At 45.0% G+C, this 19,210-nt stretch overlaps 1 protein-coding gene across 3 annotated transcripts in view; it reads right to left on the reverse strand.

Moving 5' to 3' along the window:
• Window positions 1–16,573, reverse strand: part of ARHGEF6 (Rac/Cdc42 guanine nucleotide exchange factor 6) — an 84,510-nt gene extending 67,937 nt beyond the window's left edge. For 2 of the 3 annotated variants that reach the window (XM_029067667.2, XM_007666016.4), the window contains exons 1-2: window positions 16,297–16,573; window positions 15,154–15,237 (exon numbers count right to left, since the gene is read on the reverse strand). In XM_029067667.2, coding sequence (XP_028923500.1) covers window positions 15,154–15,237; window positions 16,297–16,461 — 249 coding nt within the window. In that variant the 5' untranslated portion in view covers window positions 16,462–16,573. Of the gene's footprint in view, window positions 1–5,384; window positions 5,520–15,153; window positions 15,238–16,296 lie in introns of those variants that run through there. The other variant, XM_029067668.2, reaches the window with a different exon arrangement.
• Window positions 16,574–19,210: the final 2,637 nt, after the last annotated feature.

A 19,210-nucleotide genomic window follows, 5' to 3' on the forward strand; every position in this document is an offset into this window, starting at 1 on the left:
AAAAAAAATTATGGTTTTTACTAGACATTTACTAATGGAGAAGCAGTGTGACCTAGTGGAGAGAGCATGGACCTGGGAGTCAGAGGATCTGGGTTATAATCACGGCTCCGCCGCATGTCTGCTGTGTGACCTTGGGTCAGTCACTTAACTTGTCTGTGTCTCGTAAAATGGGGATTAAGAATGTGAAACCTGAGTGGAAAGCGGGCTGTGTCCAACACAACTAACTTAGTACAGTGCCTCATGCATACTAGGGAAATACAAGATAATCAGATCAGAACCCATCCCTATCCGACACAGAACACACAGATTAACGTGTAGGAAGAGTAAGAATCTTATCCCCATTTTACAGGTGAGGAAACTGAGGCACAGAGAAATTGAGTGATTTGCCCAAGGTCATATAGCAGGCAAATGGTGGAGACAAGTCTAGTACATAGACCTCCTGAACTTCAGTCACATGCCCCTTTCACTAACTAGGCCATGCTAATTCTGTAATCCCAATGTCTATAGACATTCAGACAAGTCTGAGCTACAGATTGGTGGAGGGAGGCGGGAGGGATGGCAGAAACAGCCCTGGGGGGAGGGAACGTCCTGGCTTCTCTTCCCAAGTGAAGCCACATTCAACATGCTCATTGCTCAGCGTCTTCCCCTCCCCACTCTCAGTTCCTGTGGAAGTGGCACTGTCGAGAGCACTGATGCTGCTAAGCATGGTAGTGAAAGTAGCAGCAGCCACTGCTCCATGAACAGTGGAAAGACCACAAGCCTGGGAGCCCGGCTCTAATCCCAGCTCCTCTACTTGCCTGCTCTGTGAACTCGGGCAGCTCACTTAACTTCTCCGTGCCACAATCTCATCTGGAAAATGGGGATAAAATACCTATTCTCCCTCCACCTTCCACTGCGAGGCCCATGCGGGACAAGTACTTTTTCTGACCTCATTTAACTTGTATCTACAAGCTTGGTACAGTTCTTGGCACCTAGCAAGAGCTTAACAAATACCACAATTACTGATCCGGGAAGACCAGAAAGCCGGCAGTAGGTGCCACCACTGTTGAACAGCAGGATTCCAGACAGATTCAATAATCACTGGTCTGTCTGGGATAGTACCGGACGAGTGACGACCACATATTTTAACACAGATTTCCAAGTTTGGAGTTCCACCCGATGTAGCTGAATGTGCTTTGGATTCTGAAGGGGTGAGATGGGGGGATTAAGTGTTTTTTCTGGGCCTACAATAATGCATCTAAAGCACAATTTTGCAAATTGCTTCTAAGATAAACACCACTTTGCAAAACAGCCAGAACAAAGACTTCAACAACACTCACCTGACCACTCCACATTCCGCAAGGCTGGCTCCTAATTCAAGCAAGAATGCCCAAGAGTGCCAGGGCATTTAATGGGTCAGAGAGATGTTGAAGGCTATGCGAAGGGGCAAACTTACTAGCTAAGAGTTACATAACAAAATTATCTCTAGTACCGTTGAAACTGAAAGGTCTGAGACAAATCACTAGAATCAACACACCAAGAGTGGAATCATCTAAAGACTGAAATCTTTGGCAACTGCAGAAATTAAATTCAACACAACAAAAAAAATGAGTCAAAGTCATGGAGAACAGGGATAAAAAATCTCACTGCATTTTCCCCTTCCTAACAACATTGCCAGGAACCTTGATTAATTAGATTATTTTTTCAGATAAAGTGATTTGAGATGCTTTATTTTGGATGATTTGTTGTGGGACTGTGTGAATAGGCAAAATTTATTTTGGGAATAATCCCATGTCACGATTTCTATTTCTCCTTCACTTAATGAAAGAAAAGGGAGCAGACAGAAGTTTCCCCACTCAACCACAGGAAGCAAGTTCAGTACCTGGAATTAGTGCGGATTACAATAGAGATCCCGCATGGATCTGGGAGTCAGAGGACCTGAGTTCTACACCCACCTCTGCCAAGTGCATTCATTATATCAACCTTTTATCAGAAGGACAGCATTCATCAGATTTTGAAATGCCATCTTTGAAATGAGGCTGCGTACCAATCCTTGGTCCAATTTAAAGGTATATAGTCTCCCTCCAAAAATCTCCAAGGGGCTAAAAACAGCCCCCTCACTTCATCTGAAATCTGAAGGCCAAGTTCTGCATTTTCTTTCTGCACAATCCACAAATAATGTCACCTCTAGTTCCTCATGGAGAACAAGCCTTTTGCTGTCCTGACATCCCCCATAAACTACAGCTCTCCACAAAAGTGAAGTGAAGCATATGACCAAATGGGAACGGAGGTGGGTCTGAGACCAAAAGTGAGCAATTTTAATAAAAGGTCTTATGCTAAAATCAGAGACAGTCAAAACTGAAATCCATGTCACCTTCGGCAATGACTGGCACTGAAAACTTCCTGTGCACTGAAGAGGCCAAGTAAAAGTCGCTAGAATTTAAAAGTGGTTTAGATCCGACGGCAAACTTCTTTAGGGAAAGACCAATTCTGCAATTGCTGCTCATGGTGTAGTCTCAAGAATAAGCACAGGGCAGGATGAGGAGGCCACTAAGATTCCATTCCATTCCCCATTTTATCTACGAATCTATACGGCTCCCTGCATCAAAGTACTTAGGGGTATTGACAGATACACTCCTTCTACAAATAGGTATCTCTGATTTTTCAATTTCTCCATTCGTAATAGCAGGAGTGCTTATCCCGGGGCACAGTATTATACATCTCGACGGGAAGATTAACAAATTTGAATCTCTGCTACTTTGAAGGGTAAGTTTCAGTTCAGTTTTGCAGAAGTGTAGGGGTCAAAAAGGCAACTCTGACAAATCACCACTACTAGTTTGCAAACCCACCGCCCACCTGAAAGATCTGCCTGTCAAAGCCTGGAAGCTCAGTGAGATGTTAAAAAAAAAAAAAAAGAAAGAAAGAAAAAAAAAAGTGGAGCCCCCTGCAGAAGAGATGCTTAGACTGGAAGCCCCGCCAGGCAGGGACTGCATCTTTTACTTCTCCTATATGTCCCCTATCAGCCAAGTACAGTGCTTGGTACCCAGAAAGCACTCAGTAAATGCAGGTGATGATAATGCTGTAGTCAACCTGTTCTCAGTAACCCATGAAAGCTAACGGAAAGAAGAATAGCATGGTAAATGAAAAGTAGAGCGTGTCCTCCAAAAATGCCATTTCCCTTCTATGGGAACACAGTGAGCAAGAGGAACCTTCAAAATGAAAGTTAACAAGGGGAAGAAAGAGAAAACACTCGAAGAGCCTGGATCACCCACAAACTGGAAAGTTTTCCATTCCCAGCTTCTCGTGGAAATTCTGGTTGCTAAAGTTCCAAAATGTTATTAAATTTCAGAATGCAATATATAACGAGCTTTTTCCATCATCACAGGCAAAGGTCTCCTTGTTTACACATGTAAGTTATGCAGACTCTTCTGATTCAGAAATACACTTTTTCAAGTAGATGGCCTTGAAGTACCCAGATAATTGAGGTGAAAGCAGATGTTTAAACCTCATTTATGTGGACTTCCTGAATGTGTAGATCCATGCTGAGGTTACAGTGAAGAGTCTCCTTGATTTAACGGCTGGGTAAACCACAATGAGAAAGAAGACAACAGCATGAAGACAAATTATGTAAGAAGGGACTGCAGCACTGCCTGGCAAGTAGCAAACACTTCAGTGAGGGCATTTATACATTTATACCCAGACATTCCATAATTGAAAAACAAGGGAGTCTGGAACTACGTTTCAGTAAGTGCTTTATGTCATACTATAACTCTAACAAAAGAAATAATGCTGCAATAATGTCTCTCAACCACTGCAGAAGCAAAAATTAGGAATGCCATCCAAGGGCATACTGAAGTATTTCCAAGGGTATATTTGGTCCCATACCTAGTTGGCCTTCAAAATGCCAGTTTTACCCCATCCCAATTGCTGCTTCTTTCTTTTCATTTCCAGCTCAGATGTCTCTTAGCGTGACGAAAAACATATATTCACATTAAAGTATTCCTCTCCCAGGAAAACAGCAAAGAATCGGTGACAAAATATTTGCATCTGTTAAATGACAAAGACCAAGTTCCACGCAATAGGATCAGAGAGTTGGCCCTACCCCTCCTTGCAGAGTAATGAAATAACTCAAATACCTAACAGACTTCAAGAGCTAGCAACGAGGGGGGGAAAAAAGGCAAACAGAACTAAAAACAATTAGATAAACTTTTAAGTGAACTAGCACATTATGAGGAATGCTTTGTTCTGGGCTAATTGATGTCAACAACGCTAGTCTACCCCCAGTTGAAAATCTTAAATGAAAACAAAATGGGAAGGACCTCATGGTCCCCTCTAGACTCTGAGCTCGTTGTGGGCAGGGAAAGTGCTTGATAAAAAAATAAAATAAAATGGTGGTATTTGTTAAGCGCTTACTATGTGCAAAGCACTGTTCTAAGCGCTGGGGGATACAAGGTGATCAGGTTGTCCCACGTGGGGCTCACCGTTTTAATCCCCATTTTGCAGATGAGGAAACTGAGGCCCAGAGAAGTTAAGTGACTTGCCCAAAATCACACAGCTGGCTAGCGGCAGAGCCGACATTAGAACCCACGACTTCTGACTCCCAAGCCCGGGCTCTTTCCACTCTCCCAAGCGCTTAGTAATAATAATAATAGTGGCATTTAAGCGCTTACTATGTGGCAGACACTGTACTAGTCGCAGTGTTGGGCAGGGATTGTCTCTTTCTGTTGCCGGACTGCACATTCCAAGCGCTTAGTACAGTGCTCGGCACACAGTAAGCGCTCAATAAATACGATGGAATGAATGGATACAAGCAAATGGGGTTGGACACTGCGTCCCACGTGCGGCTCCCAGTCTCCATCCCCGTTTTACAGAGGAGGGAACGGAAGCACAGAGAAGTGATGCGACTTACCCAAGGTCACACAGCAGACAAGTGGCAGAGCAGGGAGCGGCTGCACTCAGTAAGCGCTCCATACAATCACTATTAATGTCACTGTTTTACTTTCAGTAAATAAAATAATAAAATACATTTCATTTATCATTATTACTAATAGCAATAAACCGGCATTTTCTGGAGCACAATCGAATGAAAGCCTTCGTTTGGGTTTCTCCCCGGGGTGGGGGCTCGGTTGGCCCTCCCGGCTTCCTTCAATGGTATTTATTGAGCGCCCAGCGGGTGCAGAGCGCTGTCCTAAGCGCTTGGAAGAGGGCGACAGGGGAATAGAGACCCTCCCTGTCCACAAGGGGTTTCCACGGGGGTGGGAGGGGCAGACGTCAAAACAAGTAGAGAGGCATCGACATCAATGAATCAATAAGAAGTAGAGAGGCATCCACATAAACGAATGAATAAATAAAAAGACTATATTTCGTTCTGCGGTGAGGGGGGCCTGCCCCTCGCAGACACTCACCCTGCGGGCCGGGCCGGGATCCCGCTCCCGCAGCGAGGGAGGCCCGGCTCCAGCGGGCCCGGCCGCAACTTGGCGGGGCGGGAAGGGGAACGAACGGCAGGCTCCCCAAGTCCCCTCCCGTTTCCCCGGCAGTCGGATGAACGGCCCGAGCCCCTCTCCGCGGACCTGCCGGGCCGGGCCGGGCCGGGCCGGGGCGGGGCGGGGCGGGGCGGGAGGAGACGGTCCGCGGAGCCGCCGCAGCCGCCGGCCGGGGCTGGTCCTGTCCCGGCCCGTCCCGTCCGGACGCGATCCCGGCCGGGTTTTGGCTCCTCCCTGGGCGCCCCGCCGCGACGCCGCCGCCGGGCCCGGGGGGAGCGGGCCGGGGGGAGCGATGACCCGGACCTGGATCGCCCTAGTAGGAACTGGAAGCGGCAGCGGGGCAGAGCAGAGCGGCGAGGAGCAGAGCTGCCGTCGCGCCTCCCCACAACTGCGCATGCTGCTGCTCCTGCTCCTCCTGCTCCAGCTGCTCCCCATGCACGGTCCCCACCTCCCGCTGCAGCCCGTCTACTCCTTGCGCTGCCTGGCTCCCCCCCTTCTAGACTGTGAGCCCGTTGGGAGCGGGGATTGCCTCTATTTGTACCTCAGTTGCACTTTCCAAGCGCTTAGTACAGTGCTCAACACACGGTGAGCGCTCATTAAATGCGACTGAAGGAAGGATGCCTCTTTACTGGCTTTGTTTTGTTGTCTGGCTCCCCCGCTTCTAGACTGTGAGCCCGTTGGGAGCGGGGATTGCCTCTATTTGTACCGCAGTTGCACTTTCCAAGCGCTTAGTACAGTGCTCAACACACGGTGAGCGCTCATTAAATGCGACTGAAGGAAGGATGCCTCTTTACTTGCTTTGTTTTGTTGTTTGGCTCCCCCCCTTCTAGACTGAGCCGGTTGGGGGCCGGGATTCCCTCTCTTTGCACCTAAATTGTACTTTCCAAGCGCTTAGTAATAATAGTAATAATTAAGAATGATGGTATTTGTTAAGTAGTTACTAAGGGCAAAGCACTGTTCTAAGCACCGGGGTTGATACAAGGTAATCAGCTTGTCCCACGTGAGGCTCACAGTCTTCATCCCCATTTTACAGATGAGGGAACTGGGGCCCAGAGAAGTGAAGTGACTTGCCCAAAGTCACACAGCTGATAAGTGGCGGAGCCGGGATTAGAACCCATGACCTCTGACTCCCAAGCCCGGACTCTTTCCACTAAGCTTCGCTAGTACAGTGCTCTGCACACAGCGAGCGCTCATTAAATACGATTGAAGGATGCCTCTTTACTTGCTCTGTTTCGTTGTCTGTCTCCCCCCTTCTAGACTCTGAACCCGTTGTGGGCAAGGATTGCCTCTATTTGTACCTGAATTGTATTTTCCAAGCGCTTAATACAGTGCTCTGCACACGGTAAGCACTCATTAAATACGATTGAATGAATGATACCTGATTGGGAAGCAGCACAGCTTAGTGGAAAGAGCATGGGGTTGGTAGTCAGAGGTCATGGGTTTGGATCCCCGTTCCGCCACCTGACAGCTGTGTGACTTTGGGCGAGGCGCTTAATAATAATAAAATAATAATAATAATAATAATGTTGGTATTTGTTAAGCACTTACTATGTGCAGATTACTGTTCTAAGTGCTGGGGTAGATACAAGGTCATCAGGTTGTCCCACATGAGGCTCACAGTCTTCATCCCCATTTTACAGATGAGGTAGCTGAGGCCCAGGGAAGTTAAGTGACTTGCCCACAGTCACACAGCTGACAAGTGGCAGAGTGGGAATTCGAACCCATGACTGCTCACTCCCAAGCCCGGGCTCTTTCCACTGAGCCATGCTGCTTCTCTAACTGCTTCTGCTTAAGTTTCTGCTTCTGCTTAACTTCTCTGTGCCTCATTTACCTCATCTGTAAAATGGGGATTACGACTGTGAGCCCCAAGTGGGACAACCTGATTACCTTGTATCTACCCCAGTGCTTAGAACAGTGCTTGGCACATAGTAAGCACTTAAATACCATCATCAGTATTATTATTATTATTACTTGCTTTGTTTTTTTGTCTGTCACCCCCACTTCTAGTCTGTGAGCCTGTTGTGGGCTGGGATTGTCTTTATTAAATAATGTTGGTATTTGTTAAGCGCTTACTATGTGCAGAGCACTGTTCTAAGCGCTGGGGTAGATACAGGGTCTTCAGGTTGTCCCACATGAGGCTCACAGTCTTAATCCCCATTTTACAGATGAGATAACTGAGGCACAGAGAAGTGAAGTGACTTGCCCACAGTCAAACAGCTGACAAGTGGCAGAGCCGGAATTCGAACCCATGACCTCTGACTCCCAAGCCCAGGGTCTTTCCACTGAGCCACTCTGCTTCTCTTTATTTGTACCTCAATTGTGCTTTCCAAGAGCTTAGTACAGTGCTAAGCACATAGTAAGCGCTCATTAAATACAATTGAATGAAGGATGCCTCTTTACTTGTTTTGTTGCCTGTTTCCCCATTTCTGGACTGTGAACCCACTGTGAGCAGGCTCAGCCCCCAAGCCAAAGCCCTGCCCCGGGCCCGCACTTGCCCCACACACCCTCTTTGTTGGAAAACTCAGGTTTTCCTTATCCCACCCTCCCCAACCATGAGGGTTTTCAAATTGAGGAACACATCTACCAACATATTTACCCCCCACCCCAAAAAAATATGGCATTTCTTATGTGCTTACTATGTGCCAAGAACTTTTCTAAATTCTGGGGTAAAAATAATAAAATAAAATAATAATGGCATTTGTTAAGTGCTTACTATGTGCCAAGCACTGTTCTAAGCACTGAAGGGGTACAAGGTAATCAGGTTGTCCCACATGGGGCTCACAGTCTTAATTCCCATTTTACAGATGAGGTAACGGAGGCAAAGAGAAGTGAAGTGACTTGCCTGGAGTCACACGGCTGACAAGTGGTGGAAGTGAGATTAGAACCCATGACCTCTGACTCCCAAGCCCGGTTCTTTCCACTGAGCCATGCTGCTTCTCATGGATACAAGGTAATCAGGTTGTTCCACATGGGACTCACAGTCTTCATCCCCATTTTACAGTTGAGGAAACTGAGGCACCGAGAAGTTAAGTAGCTTGCCCAAGGCCACATAGACAAGTGGCGGAGGTGGGATTAGAACACACGTCCCCTGTCTTCCAAGCCCGGGCTCTTTCTACTAAATCATGCTGCTTCCCAAGCACTTAGCAAAGGGTTCTGCATACCATAAACACTCAAATATCACGGATCGATCGATAGCACAGCTTTTCTTCTGCCTAGGCCCTGGGGCCGCCGGGAGCTGCATGCAAAGAGAAATGCTGAACTAGGTGCTCGGTTTAAGCTCCGGACTGTGTGGGAAATATCCGGGAACGGCAGCGTTGGGGAAATGTGGGAGTTTGCCCAAGTTTTGGAACAGCGAGTGCACACAAAAAGGGAATCACTGGGGGTGGAGAGGGGAGCCACTTGGCACTCACGGTTACTCCTGGAAACTCCTTTAGCGGAGCCAGAGTGCGAAATACACCAGAGGATTCCTGCCTTCTCTCATCCTTCCTCACCGTCCAAAAATCCTTAGCCCCCCTCTTCTGTCCTGTCCAGCTGTCATCCACAACTGTTCACTCTCCTTCCACTCCAGCTTCAGACACAGCCTTGTCTCCCCCGCATATCCTCAACCTCTTCTAAAATGGCTATTAAGACTGTGAGCCCCATGTGGGATTATGTCCTGCCTCTGGCTTGGAATGCCCTCCCTCCTCATATCCGTCAGGCAATTACTCTCCCCCACTTCAAAACCTTATTGAAGACACATCTCCTCCAAGAGGTCTTCCCTGACTAATCCTTCCTTTCCTCTTCTCCCACTCCCTTCAGCATCATCCTTACTTGTTCCCTTTATTCTTCCCCCCTTCCAGCCCCACAGCACTTAGGTATATATCTGTAATTTATTGATTGATGTATATTAATGTCTGTCTCCCCCTCCTTGTAATGGGCAGGGAATGTGTCTTTTTATTGTTATACTGTACTCTCCCAAGTGCTTAGTACAGTGTTTTGTACACAGTAAGTGCTCAATAACTACGACTGAATGAATAAGTGTAGCAGCATGGTCTAGTGGATAGAGCACGGGCCTCGGAGTCAGAATGACCTGGGTTCCAATCCCTGATCTGACACCTCTCTGTTGTTTGATCTTGGGCAAGTCACTTAACTTCTCCGTGCCTCAGTTACCTCATCTGTAAAATGGGGATTAAGACTGTAAGCCCCATGTGAGACAAGGACTGTCCAACCTGATTACCCCTCTACCCCAGCACTTAGAACAGTGCCTGACACATAGTAAGCGCTTAAACAACATAAGAAAAAACCCCCACCATCTCCGGCCCATACTACACAGCAGTTTCCCCATCTCCCACCTCCCTTTCTTGTCTACAACATGGTTTCTACCCCCTTCACTCAACAGTAGTAAGAAGAGTATTTATGAAGTGTTTACCATGGGAAAAAAAAGCACTTTAAACACTAGGAAAAAAATACATGGGTGAAAATGAGAACTGGAATGAGCTCACAATCTAACAAGAAGGCAGGGAGAAGGGACTGGGGACAGATACAAAAGGAAAGAGGAAACTTAAAAAAACAAGGAGAGTGACAAATACCAAAAACCCAAAAAACAAACAGGGTACCGTGGCTACAGGAGTAGAGGTTCTTCAGACTTCTTGCGATACAGAGTCCAGTCACAGCTAGGACACAGAAACCATTCATTCCAAGATCACAAATAACCTCCTTTAACATGAGCAGAGTGGCTCAGTGGAAAGACCCTGGGCTTGGGAGTCAGAGGTCGTGGGTTCTAATCCACCGCTTGGCAGCTGTGTGACTTTGGGTAAGTCACTTCACTTCTCTGTGCCTCAGTTACCTCATCTGTAAAATGAGGATTACAACTGTGAGCCCCACGTGGGACAACCTGATTACCTTGTAGCCACCCCAACACTTAGAACAGTGCTTGGCACATAGTAAGCACTTAAATACCATCATTACTATTAGATCCCATCTTAACCCTCCTTGATCTCTCTGCTGCCTTTGACAGTGTGGAGCACTCATCTCCCAACAACACTAGCTAACCTTGTTTTTTAAAGATGCTTCTGATTCTTCATTTACCTTATTAGCTGATCATTTTCAGTTTCTTGCCTGCTTTTCCCAAACCTATGCCTGTGAGTGACCCTCAAGGCTCTGTTCTGGGTCCCCGGCTCTTCTCAATACTCACTTATTCCCTTGGGGAGTTTAACCCCTCCCAGACCCTCAACTACCCCTTCTCTGCAGCTACCTCCCCAGCCCTAATTGCTCTCCTTCTCTGCCATCTTGCATTTCCTCCAGGCTCCACAACATCTCTACATGGATATCCTGCTCCTCAAGCTCAACATGAACAAAAGGCTGAACTCCTCATTGTCCCTCCCACCTCCCTTTCCCATCACAGTTGACAGCACCACCACCCTTTCCATCTCTCAAACCCATAACCCGGGCATAACCTTTGACTCCTCCCTCAACCCATAATCCATCACCAACCCCAGCAACAGATCTACCTTCACAGTTTCAGAATCAATAACCTTTATATGATTCCTCACTAACATCCTTCCCTCTCAGTGCTAAAACCACTATAAAATATAAAATATATTTTCTCAAAATCATTTCTAGAATCCACCCTTCCTCTCCGTCGGAACTGACACCACATTGGTCCACACACTTGTCATATCCTGACTGGCCTCCTTGCTGACCTCCCTATGTCCAGTCTCTCCCCATTCCAGTCCATAGCTGCACTCCTCACAACACCCACTTGCTGTACTGGTCAAATTAAATTTTTACTTTCACCTCTGAATAAATCCATACTATAAACTTGGATCATATCCTCAGTGAAAAAAATACATGATTGGGAGTCAGAACACCTGTGTTCTAATCCTGCTTGCCTGCTGGGTGACCTTGCATGAGCCACTTAGACTTCTTTGTGCCTCATGTGACTCTTCTGTGAAATGAGGATTCGATGTCTGGTCTCCCGCCTTAGACTGTGACTTATCTTTTATCGAGCCCAGTACTTAGTACGATGCTTGGAACAAAGTGCTTAACAAATACCGTTGTTTTTTATTATCATTATACTATAAAACACTGAGAACTCAAGAAGTGCCAGGGTTAGAAAACTGGAGTCCAAGATCCAGTTGAGATCACGAAAAGCCAGGCTCGTGCTGGCTGGACATACGATAAGAATGGAGTACCTTCTTATACGACGAAAGAGGGCAACTGAACCAGGATGGACAGAAGAAATACTGTAAGCTCAAACTGAGGGATACCTAATTAATGGTGCATTGCTACTGACAGATAGAAATCAAAGCAGTATACAAAACAAGCTGAAATGTATCAGAGCAAAGGTGTCGTGGCAGCTGGAAGATGAGTAGACAGAGCTGCAAACAGTGACAGGCTTTCCCAACAACACTTAATGTGATTAGTCAGAGAACAAGCCAAAAATCTACCGAGGCCATTCATGCCACACTCAGACACAAGAACAGTGACACGGTCAGCTATATCTTCAAATGTGAAGGATGATGTCACATTCCTGTATCATCATCACCACCCTTCTTGTTGATTCTAGATCTCCTTCCTTCCTCCCCTGCCTAGTCCCATCTTGGAACCTATTCCCATTTCATTTTTACAGTTTTCCATGCAAATAGAGCAGCATGGCCTAGTGTAGAGAGCACGGGCCTGGGAGTCAGAAGGAAGTGGGTTTTAATCCCAGCTCTGCCACTTTCCTGCTGTGTGACCTTGGGCAAGTCTGCGCCTCAGACTGTGTAACTGAGGCACTTCTATGTGCCTCAGTTAATACACAGGTATTACATATGTCCCATGTGAGACATGGACTGTGTCCAATCTGTTTGGCCTATACCTGTACCAGCACTTAGTACAGTGTCTGGCACATGATAAGCTCTTAAATACCATAAAGCAATAACAATAGTGCCCATGATTCTATTCTTGCTTCCATCCCAGTTTTTTCTTCCCCAATCTATTTGATGACCCAATTCCCTAGGGGTCATCATCTCTAAATTCCTGTCTTCTGCCCCACATCCTACCAACAGCTGCATCCTCCTTAAAAAAAAAGAAAAACTTTCATGCTTTTCAACATTAACTAATAAATGGAATTTCCGTCATCCTTGGAGAATAAAATTCTACCTCGATCTGTGAAAGTTTCTCCTTACAGGCAAATGTAATTGATTTTCAAATTAATTCTTTAACTCTCCTGAAATTGTCAGTTAATTTCTAGAGATTCGAACATTTGTCTTCTGAAGCCTGGATTAAAACAATCAGCTCATTTTGCCCACATCTCTTAGGCCACACTAGTCAAGGCTCACTGCAGCTTTCCCAAAAGTGAACAGGGCAATGCCACATTACCTTGGGCAATGTGGTCCCTTTGGTTGCTTTGTGATAATGGGGTTTTCTCAAATTGAAACTTGCTTCTATTTTAAGTGAGGTTAATGTGACTTGGCACCTTAAATTTGCAAACTGAACCTTTAAAAAAATCAGTGACAGCTCCTGATTTCAGAGAATACTAAGTGGGAATGTAAAAAGCCAGCCCCTTTGTCTCAGAATAAGCAGTTTATTGCTTGAACTGAAGAAGCATACTATCCAGCATGTTTTTAGAGAATACGCAAGCAATAGCTCCTTATAAAAATGTTTTCCTTGAACACCTTTCTTCTAGAGAAGCAGCGTAGCCTAGCGGATAACCCACAGGCCTAGGAGTCAGAGGACTTGGGTTCTAATCCCAGCTTCAAATGTCTTAACTTCTCTGTGCCTCAATTACCTCATCTGCAAGATGGGGATTAACACAGTGAATCCAGTGAACCTGATTAGCTTGTATCTACCCCAGGGCTTAGTATAATGCCTGGCACACAGTAAGCACTTAAATTCCATAGAGAAAAAAAATAAAACAAAGATGACTAGGTACATCAATATCAAGGCTCCAGTGGCTTACTAGGCAAAGATAAATATACAACTTTGGATACTGATTATCCTGTTACCACTCCTCCTTGAGTTGCCTTAGTGGCCCCTCTAAATGCTTTGAGAAGCAGGAATTGGGCAGTAGCCGAGAGGGAGGTGAGGGAGCCTGGTTCTCTCTAAAGTTCCTCCCCAATCCCCCAGGACAAACTCTCTCCAGAAGTGGCTACAATGGGAATTGGCTTATTCCTGGCTTTTGAGATTCTCAGTTTTTCTTCTACTCTGAATGTGCCGAAAAATTCTCATAAAATATGGAAATAAAGGGGGAAACTGTTATAACATTCCACTGAGTCTTGAAGGGGCCAGATGCTTCTTTTGGTCTGCCTCCTGCTTGGTGTCTGCCGGGAGAAACCCGGCTCCCAGGGGTGACTGTGGAGGAGCCTTCAGGCCAGGGCAGGGAAGAGACCTTCACAGATCCTATACTTAGAACCAAGACCCACATGAACTTTGTCCGCCCCTGAAAAAAGGTCTGCTTATGCCAGTCCAACCATAATATGGCTGCCAATGCTTGCTAATGCTGTGGCTACGACGAGCAAGGAGGCCTGGGAGTCAGAGGGATGTGGGTTCTAATCCTGACTTTGCCGCTTCTCATTCAATCATATTCATTGAGAGCTTACTCTGTGCAGAGCACTGTAGTAAGCGCTTGGGAGGGTACAACAATAAACAGACCCATTCCCTGCCTACAATGAGCTTTCTCTGCTGTGTGATCTTGGGCAAGTCACAACTTCTCTGTACCTCAGTTCCCTTATCTGTAAAATGGCGATTAAGACTGTGAGCCCAATGTGAGACATGGACTGTGTCCAATCTGATTTAAAAACAAAAACAAAATGAACAAAAAAAAAAAAACCAAAGGCAACCAGATACATCAATATCAAGGCCCCAGTGGCTTACTGGGCAAAGATAAATTCCTTAACTTTGGATAGTTATGCCTGGCACATAGTAAGTGCTTAACAAAGACCATAAAAAGAAAAACAAAAAAAGCACTCTAGTTTCTACTGCAGAGAAGCTGACTATGATGCCAGAAAATAGCAAGAGCTTCAGGGCAGGGCATATGCAAGAGGGGCAGTCATTTCAGGGGGTAGAGCTGAGTCTTTGGACTTCTGTCCCTGGGTAGATCCAAAGGCCCGATCCCAGAAATTGTTTGACTGTGAAGGCTCCTGCTCTTCCAGCTACCGCTTGAATAACAACCTCTCCAAAACATCGAGATCCCCCTTTCGTCCGCCAACACTGTCAGGTCACCCAGTCTCCCGCAGACCTGCAATATCAACTCCCCAACCGACCACCCCACAGCTACAAATGATGCCATGCTTTCTGGATGATGAAGTCTCATCATCACACATATACAGTGCCCTGGTCAGAAGGGACTCAATGTGAGAATGACCCTGTTCTATTGTCCCCTTCCAAACGCTTAGTATGCACCCAGGAAGCACTCTTTGACTGATTAGACTGTGAGTCCCATGTGGGCCAGAGGCTATGTCTGCTCAGTTTATCTTCTATCTACCCCAGGACTTAGTACAATGTTTGGCAACAGAGTGAGTGCTTAACAAATATAAACAAATATATGGGGATGACGATGAAGGATTACTGGGAAAGACCACCCTATCATTACACCATTGAAAATAACAACCAATATCCGCTGATCTCTAAATCAGATGTTATTTCTACTTGATTTTGAGGCTCTGATGGTGCCCCCTCTTGGTTAGCAGAAGCCCAGATTACTCCAGGGAGAGCAACTGGACAAACTTACCTCTATCTGAAGTGATGCACATCCTTTCAGAAATTCCTTAATATTACTGGTGCAATCGGCTTCAGTTTTGGGCTCCTGGCAATACTAAAGAAACAATCAACAAATTATTTCGTGAGATTACATCTGAGATAAACCAGACCAAGCGTGTGTTCCCAGCATGTCTGGTTAACTTCATTTTGTTGAACGAGGGTGAAGTTGCTGTGAAACCAGGAAGAGAAAGAGTCACTGAAGGAAATGATGTAAAAACGGTTGGGTTTTTGCTCCAAATGTCAGTCTTCAAAGTGCCCTGGTATAAAGGCACAAAGTTGGATTTCTGAACTTTTAGAGAAGTCCCAAACCACCCTCATTAATGTACAATTTATTCTCTGACAAAACAAAGTAATACTTTTAGCAACTATACTGGATTTTTTAACTTGTTCATAGTTTCAAGTGAGGAAGTCTCTTTTCTCTCCATCATTTACTAAAAGCATGCTTTCCCTCTTTCCACAGATGGAGCTATGTCTTCTTTTCCATCTTTGCCAGGGCCGATTTGGATTTCCTGTCTGAGTGCCCAATCCAGGGCACCAAATGTGTTCACTGGTCTAAGCAAAAGACAAATTGACCCTAATTTAGCAGAGACCAGTTACCACTTTCCATCTCGACTCCTTTGTATTTTCCCCCTTTCCTGTTTCTGCAATGCCACTGCCTTTAAACCTCAAAGATTCTGTTTACTAAATATTATTTTTCTCTAGGATGAATTTTCAACACCCAAAAACGTGAATATTAAAAGATAACAGAGTTGGTTTCACTTTAACCACATCCATCTGCCTTATTTAAATGCAGACATAAATACATTAATTTCTAACAGTTACTAACAGTGAACAATATTTTGGTTAGTTGGCGCCATGGTACTAAAAAGACCTTCCTCTTTTAGATTTGTTTTTAAATCTACAGCCTATTTACCCTCTAGTCCATTTCAAAAGGACATTTTATTTTCCATTTCATCCTGACTACTAAAACCGTAAAAAAAATCGTTACAACATTTAGGACAACGACTAGAATTTAAGTTTCCCTGAAGGATTAGAGAAAGATGATCCGATGCTACGTCAGCATCGCTGCCATGCTGGTAAGAGTTCCCCAAGAGAGCGAACATTTAAAAGTTACCTTTTCCACAGATCCGGGAACAAGTCTGTTGATCAGTTTGCACAGTACCACCCCATTTTTCAGTGAACACTTCAAAAACTCCTCTGGATCAGAGATGGTCTTTTTGGGTGAATTTAAAACTCCCAAAGATATAAGCCATGTCACGATTCGCTCTTCTGGATTCATTGCTGAGGATTGTGCATTCAAAACAGATCTCGAGGGCAGCTGCAAGATCTAACCCACATCCGTGATTGCATCTGCTGTATTCTTTCTTCCTTTTTGTGTTTTCTCTTTGGGTGCTTGCAAAGTAAATGTTTCAAATAGTTTTTCACATGCAGCAGAGAAACCTATTCAAAATGTAGGATTTAAAAAATCCAAAAGTCACTCTCAAAATGAAGCAGCCACAGAATTAGGGTGGAACCCTCTGGACAACATAGATATTACATTTAAAACATAGATTTGTTAACAAAGAACAACATAAGGAGCTGTGGGTTGTTAAGGAAGGAAGTAAAGAGGATGCTGGGGAGGGAGGGGGAAGAAGTTAGTAAGGACTTCTGGAAAATAGAGGTAAGTTAACACAGCTAAATTAAGAGAGACTCGTAAATCAGTTATGGGAAAGATGGTTGGAAGTGTATCCCCCTGGGGTAAATCTGGCTCCTCATCAGGAAGAAAATGCTAACAGGCTCTGAGGTCAGACAGAAATGAGCTATTGCAGGGAGTTGTCCTGGCATTAGAGCTCAAAGAAGGCAGTCTGAGAAAAATAATTTTAAAAAAGAGTTATTGTATGGCTTAAATGACATTTGTGGGGGGGTCATAAATTGCATGAGGAAAGGCTTTAGTGCAAAAATGTAGATTTGTGTCCATGCCGTATACAAGCAGAATCTGGGAGAAAGGAATTTTTACACAGAAACTGTTCAGGGAAAGGGGCTAGGAAAAGCCTCTCACATCCTGTTTACTTGTATTCTATAGCTTTGCTTTTTCTGGACCTGGCCGTTTCCAAAGCCCTTTTCAAAGGCCTAGATGCGTCAGGAAAACAAGGTATACAATTTAACACAAAGTGCTTGAGATCTACGTGACATTTGCCAATAGTACATAGAGAAAAGGAAGTTAAATTTTTCTCAATAAGACAATTCTTTGTACTTTTCACATTCCACTCATTTGGCTGGCTGTATGGTCTACATCAAAAGTTTTGTTGTTTTTTTTGAACATGTTTTCAAAGCCAGTTGAGATGTCCATTCTCTTGGGAGATGTTCTGTGGTAAATTTTCCTATAAATAAGCTCAATGCTTGAGTAGGATAGTCACAACTTGATTAACTTGCTCTACTATTATTGGAGCATCAGAATATTTGTATGATGCAACTTTAACATACCAACAATAGAACAAAGGCAGATCTCATAGCCTTTAAACATTTGATGGAAATAATACCAATTATCATCTAAATTTCTTGGAAGTGGGTTAAACCTGACATACCTGCTTAAACATGCTTTGGTGATGCTGTTGAGGCTTTTTCAGTACTGCAAACCAATACCAGTCAATGGTCACATATAATTTGGATGTGTTACTCATCCTTGCTATCAAATTAGCCCCTTTGCCTGCACAAACAGCCAAGTCCAGCAACAGACCATAGGGACCTCAATTAATTGTCCCTAAGGGGCCGCCTTCCTTAGTCTGATTAGAAAAGGACTTGAAGATGATCCTAATCTACATCAAGGCCCAAGAGACAAACTCTAACTCAGAAAATTAGAATTTGAGCACTAAATGCCCGCTGTTCAGCCATCATAGCAGCAGTTTCAGTTTGATTTTCCATCTAGTCTTTAAGTTCACAACTGAGCATGGACTGGGCTTATAAGATTAAAGCATGGAATTGCTTCCTTGTCATGCTCCTTATTTTCACTTGATGTCCCAGAATTCATTCAGAATGTTTCAGACCCTACTTATCAACTTACTTACTGAGCCTTGCATCCTCCTCCTTTACAACCTACCACTACTCTCTTCGAAGCCCTATGAAAAATCACATTTTTCTCCAGGAAGCTTCCCTGAATAAACTCTCATTTCCATCTCCTACATAGCCTCCCTACTGTGTCACCCATGCTTAGGTTCACATCCCCTAGTAATGCACCCTACTTCTTCCACATTTCTCTACATATTTTCCTGCTAGATTACTTCCCCTACCTGTACTTCCTTTTAATGTCTGTTTCCCCCACTAGTTTGTAAACTCCATGAGAGTGGGAGTTGAGTCTAGTCACTCTACTGTACTGTCCCAAGCTTTTAGTACAGTGCTCCACATTCAGTCAGCATTCAATACATACCAAAGATGATGATGTTGAATTGATTACTCACCCCCTCTCTCATCTTGCTGATTCAGGGAGTCAGAGGGATTAGGAGACAGGGAGAGAGGCCCAAAAATTTAAATCAGTCATGGCAATGGGATGACATCAGGGTACTCGGCTGGTCTGGAGGCACAGAACACTGCTCCGTACCCAACGACTGATCTACACAGCCCAAACATTCATTCAATAGTATTTATTGAGCGCTTACTATGTGCAGAGCACTGTACTAAGCGCTTGGGATGAACAAGTCGGCAACAGATAGAGACAGTCCCTGCCGTTTGACGGGCTTACAGTCTAATCGTGAGTCAGTGGAATTAAGCTTCGTCCTTGAAGTGCGTGTTAATCACTTACTATGTGCCAGGCACTGTACTAAGTGGTGGGATAGAGACAAGATAATCAGGTTGGACACAGTTCCTATCTCACATAGGGCTCACAGTCTTAATCCTCACTCTACGGATCAGGCACAGAGAAGTTAAGCGACTTGCCCAAGGTCACACAGCAGACAAATGGCAGAGCCAGGATTAGAACCCAGGTCCTGCTGACTCCCAGGCCAGTTACAGGGAGGGGAGAGTGGATGAAAGGGTTGGGGGGGGGGGGGGGGGGG

Source organism: Ornithorhynchus anatinus, chromosome 6 (assembly GCF_004115215.2).
Source record: "Ornithorhynchus anatinus isolate Pmale09 chromosome 6, mOrnAna1.pri.v4, whole genome shotgun sequence".
Classification (NCBI taxonomy): Eukaryota; Metazoa; Chordata; class Mammalia; order Monotremata; family Ornithorhynchidae; genus Ornithorhynchus; species Ornithorhynchus anatinus.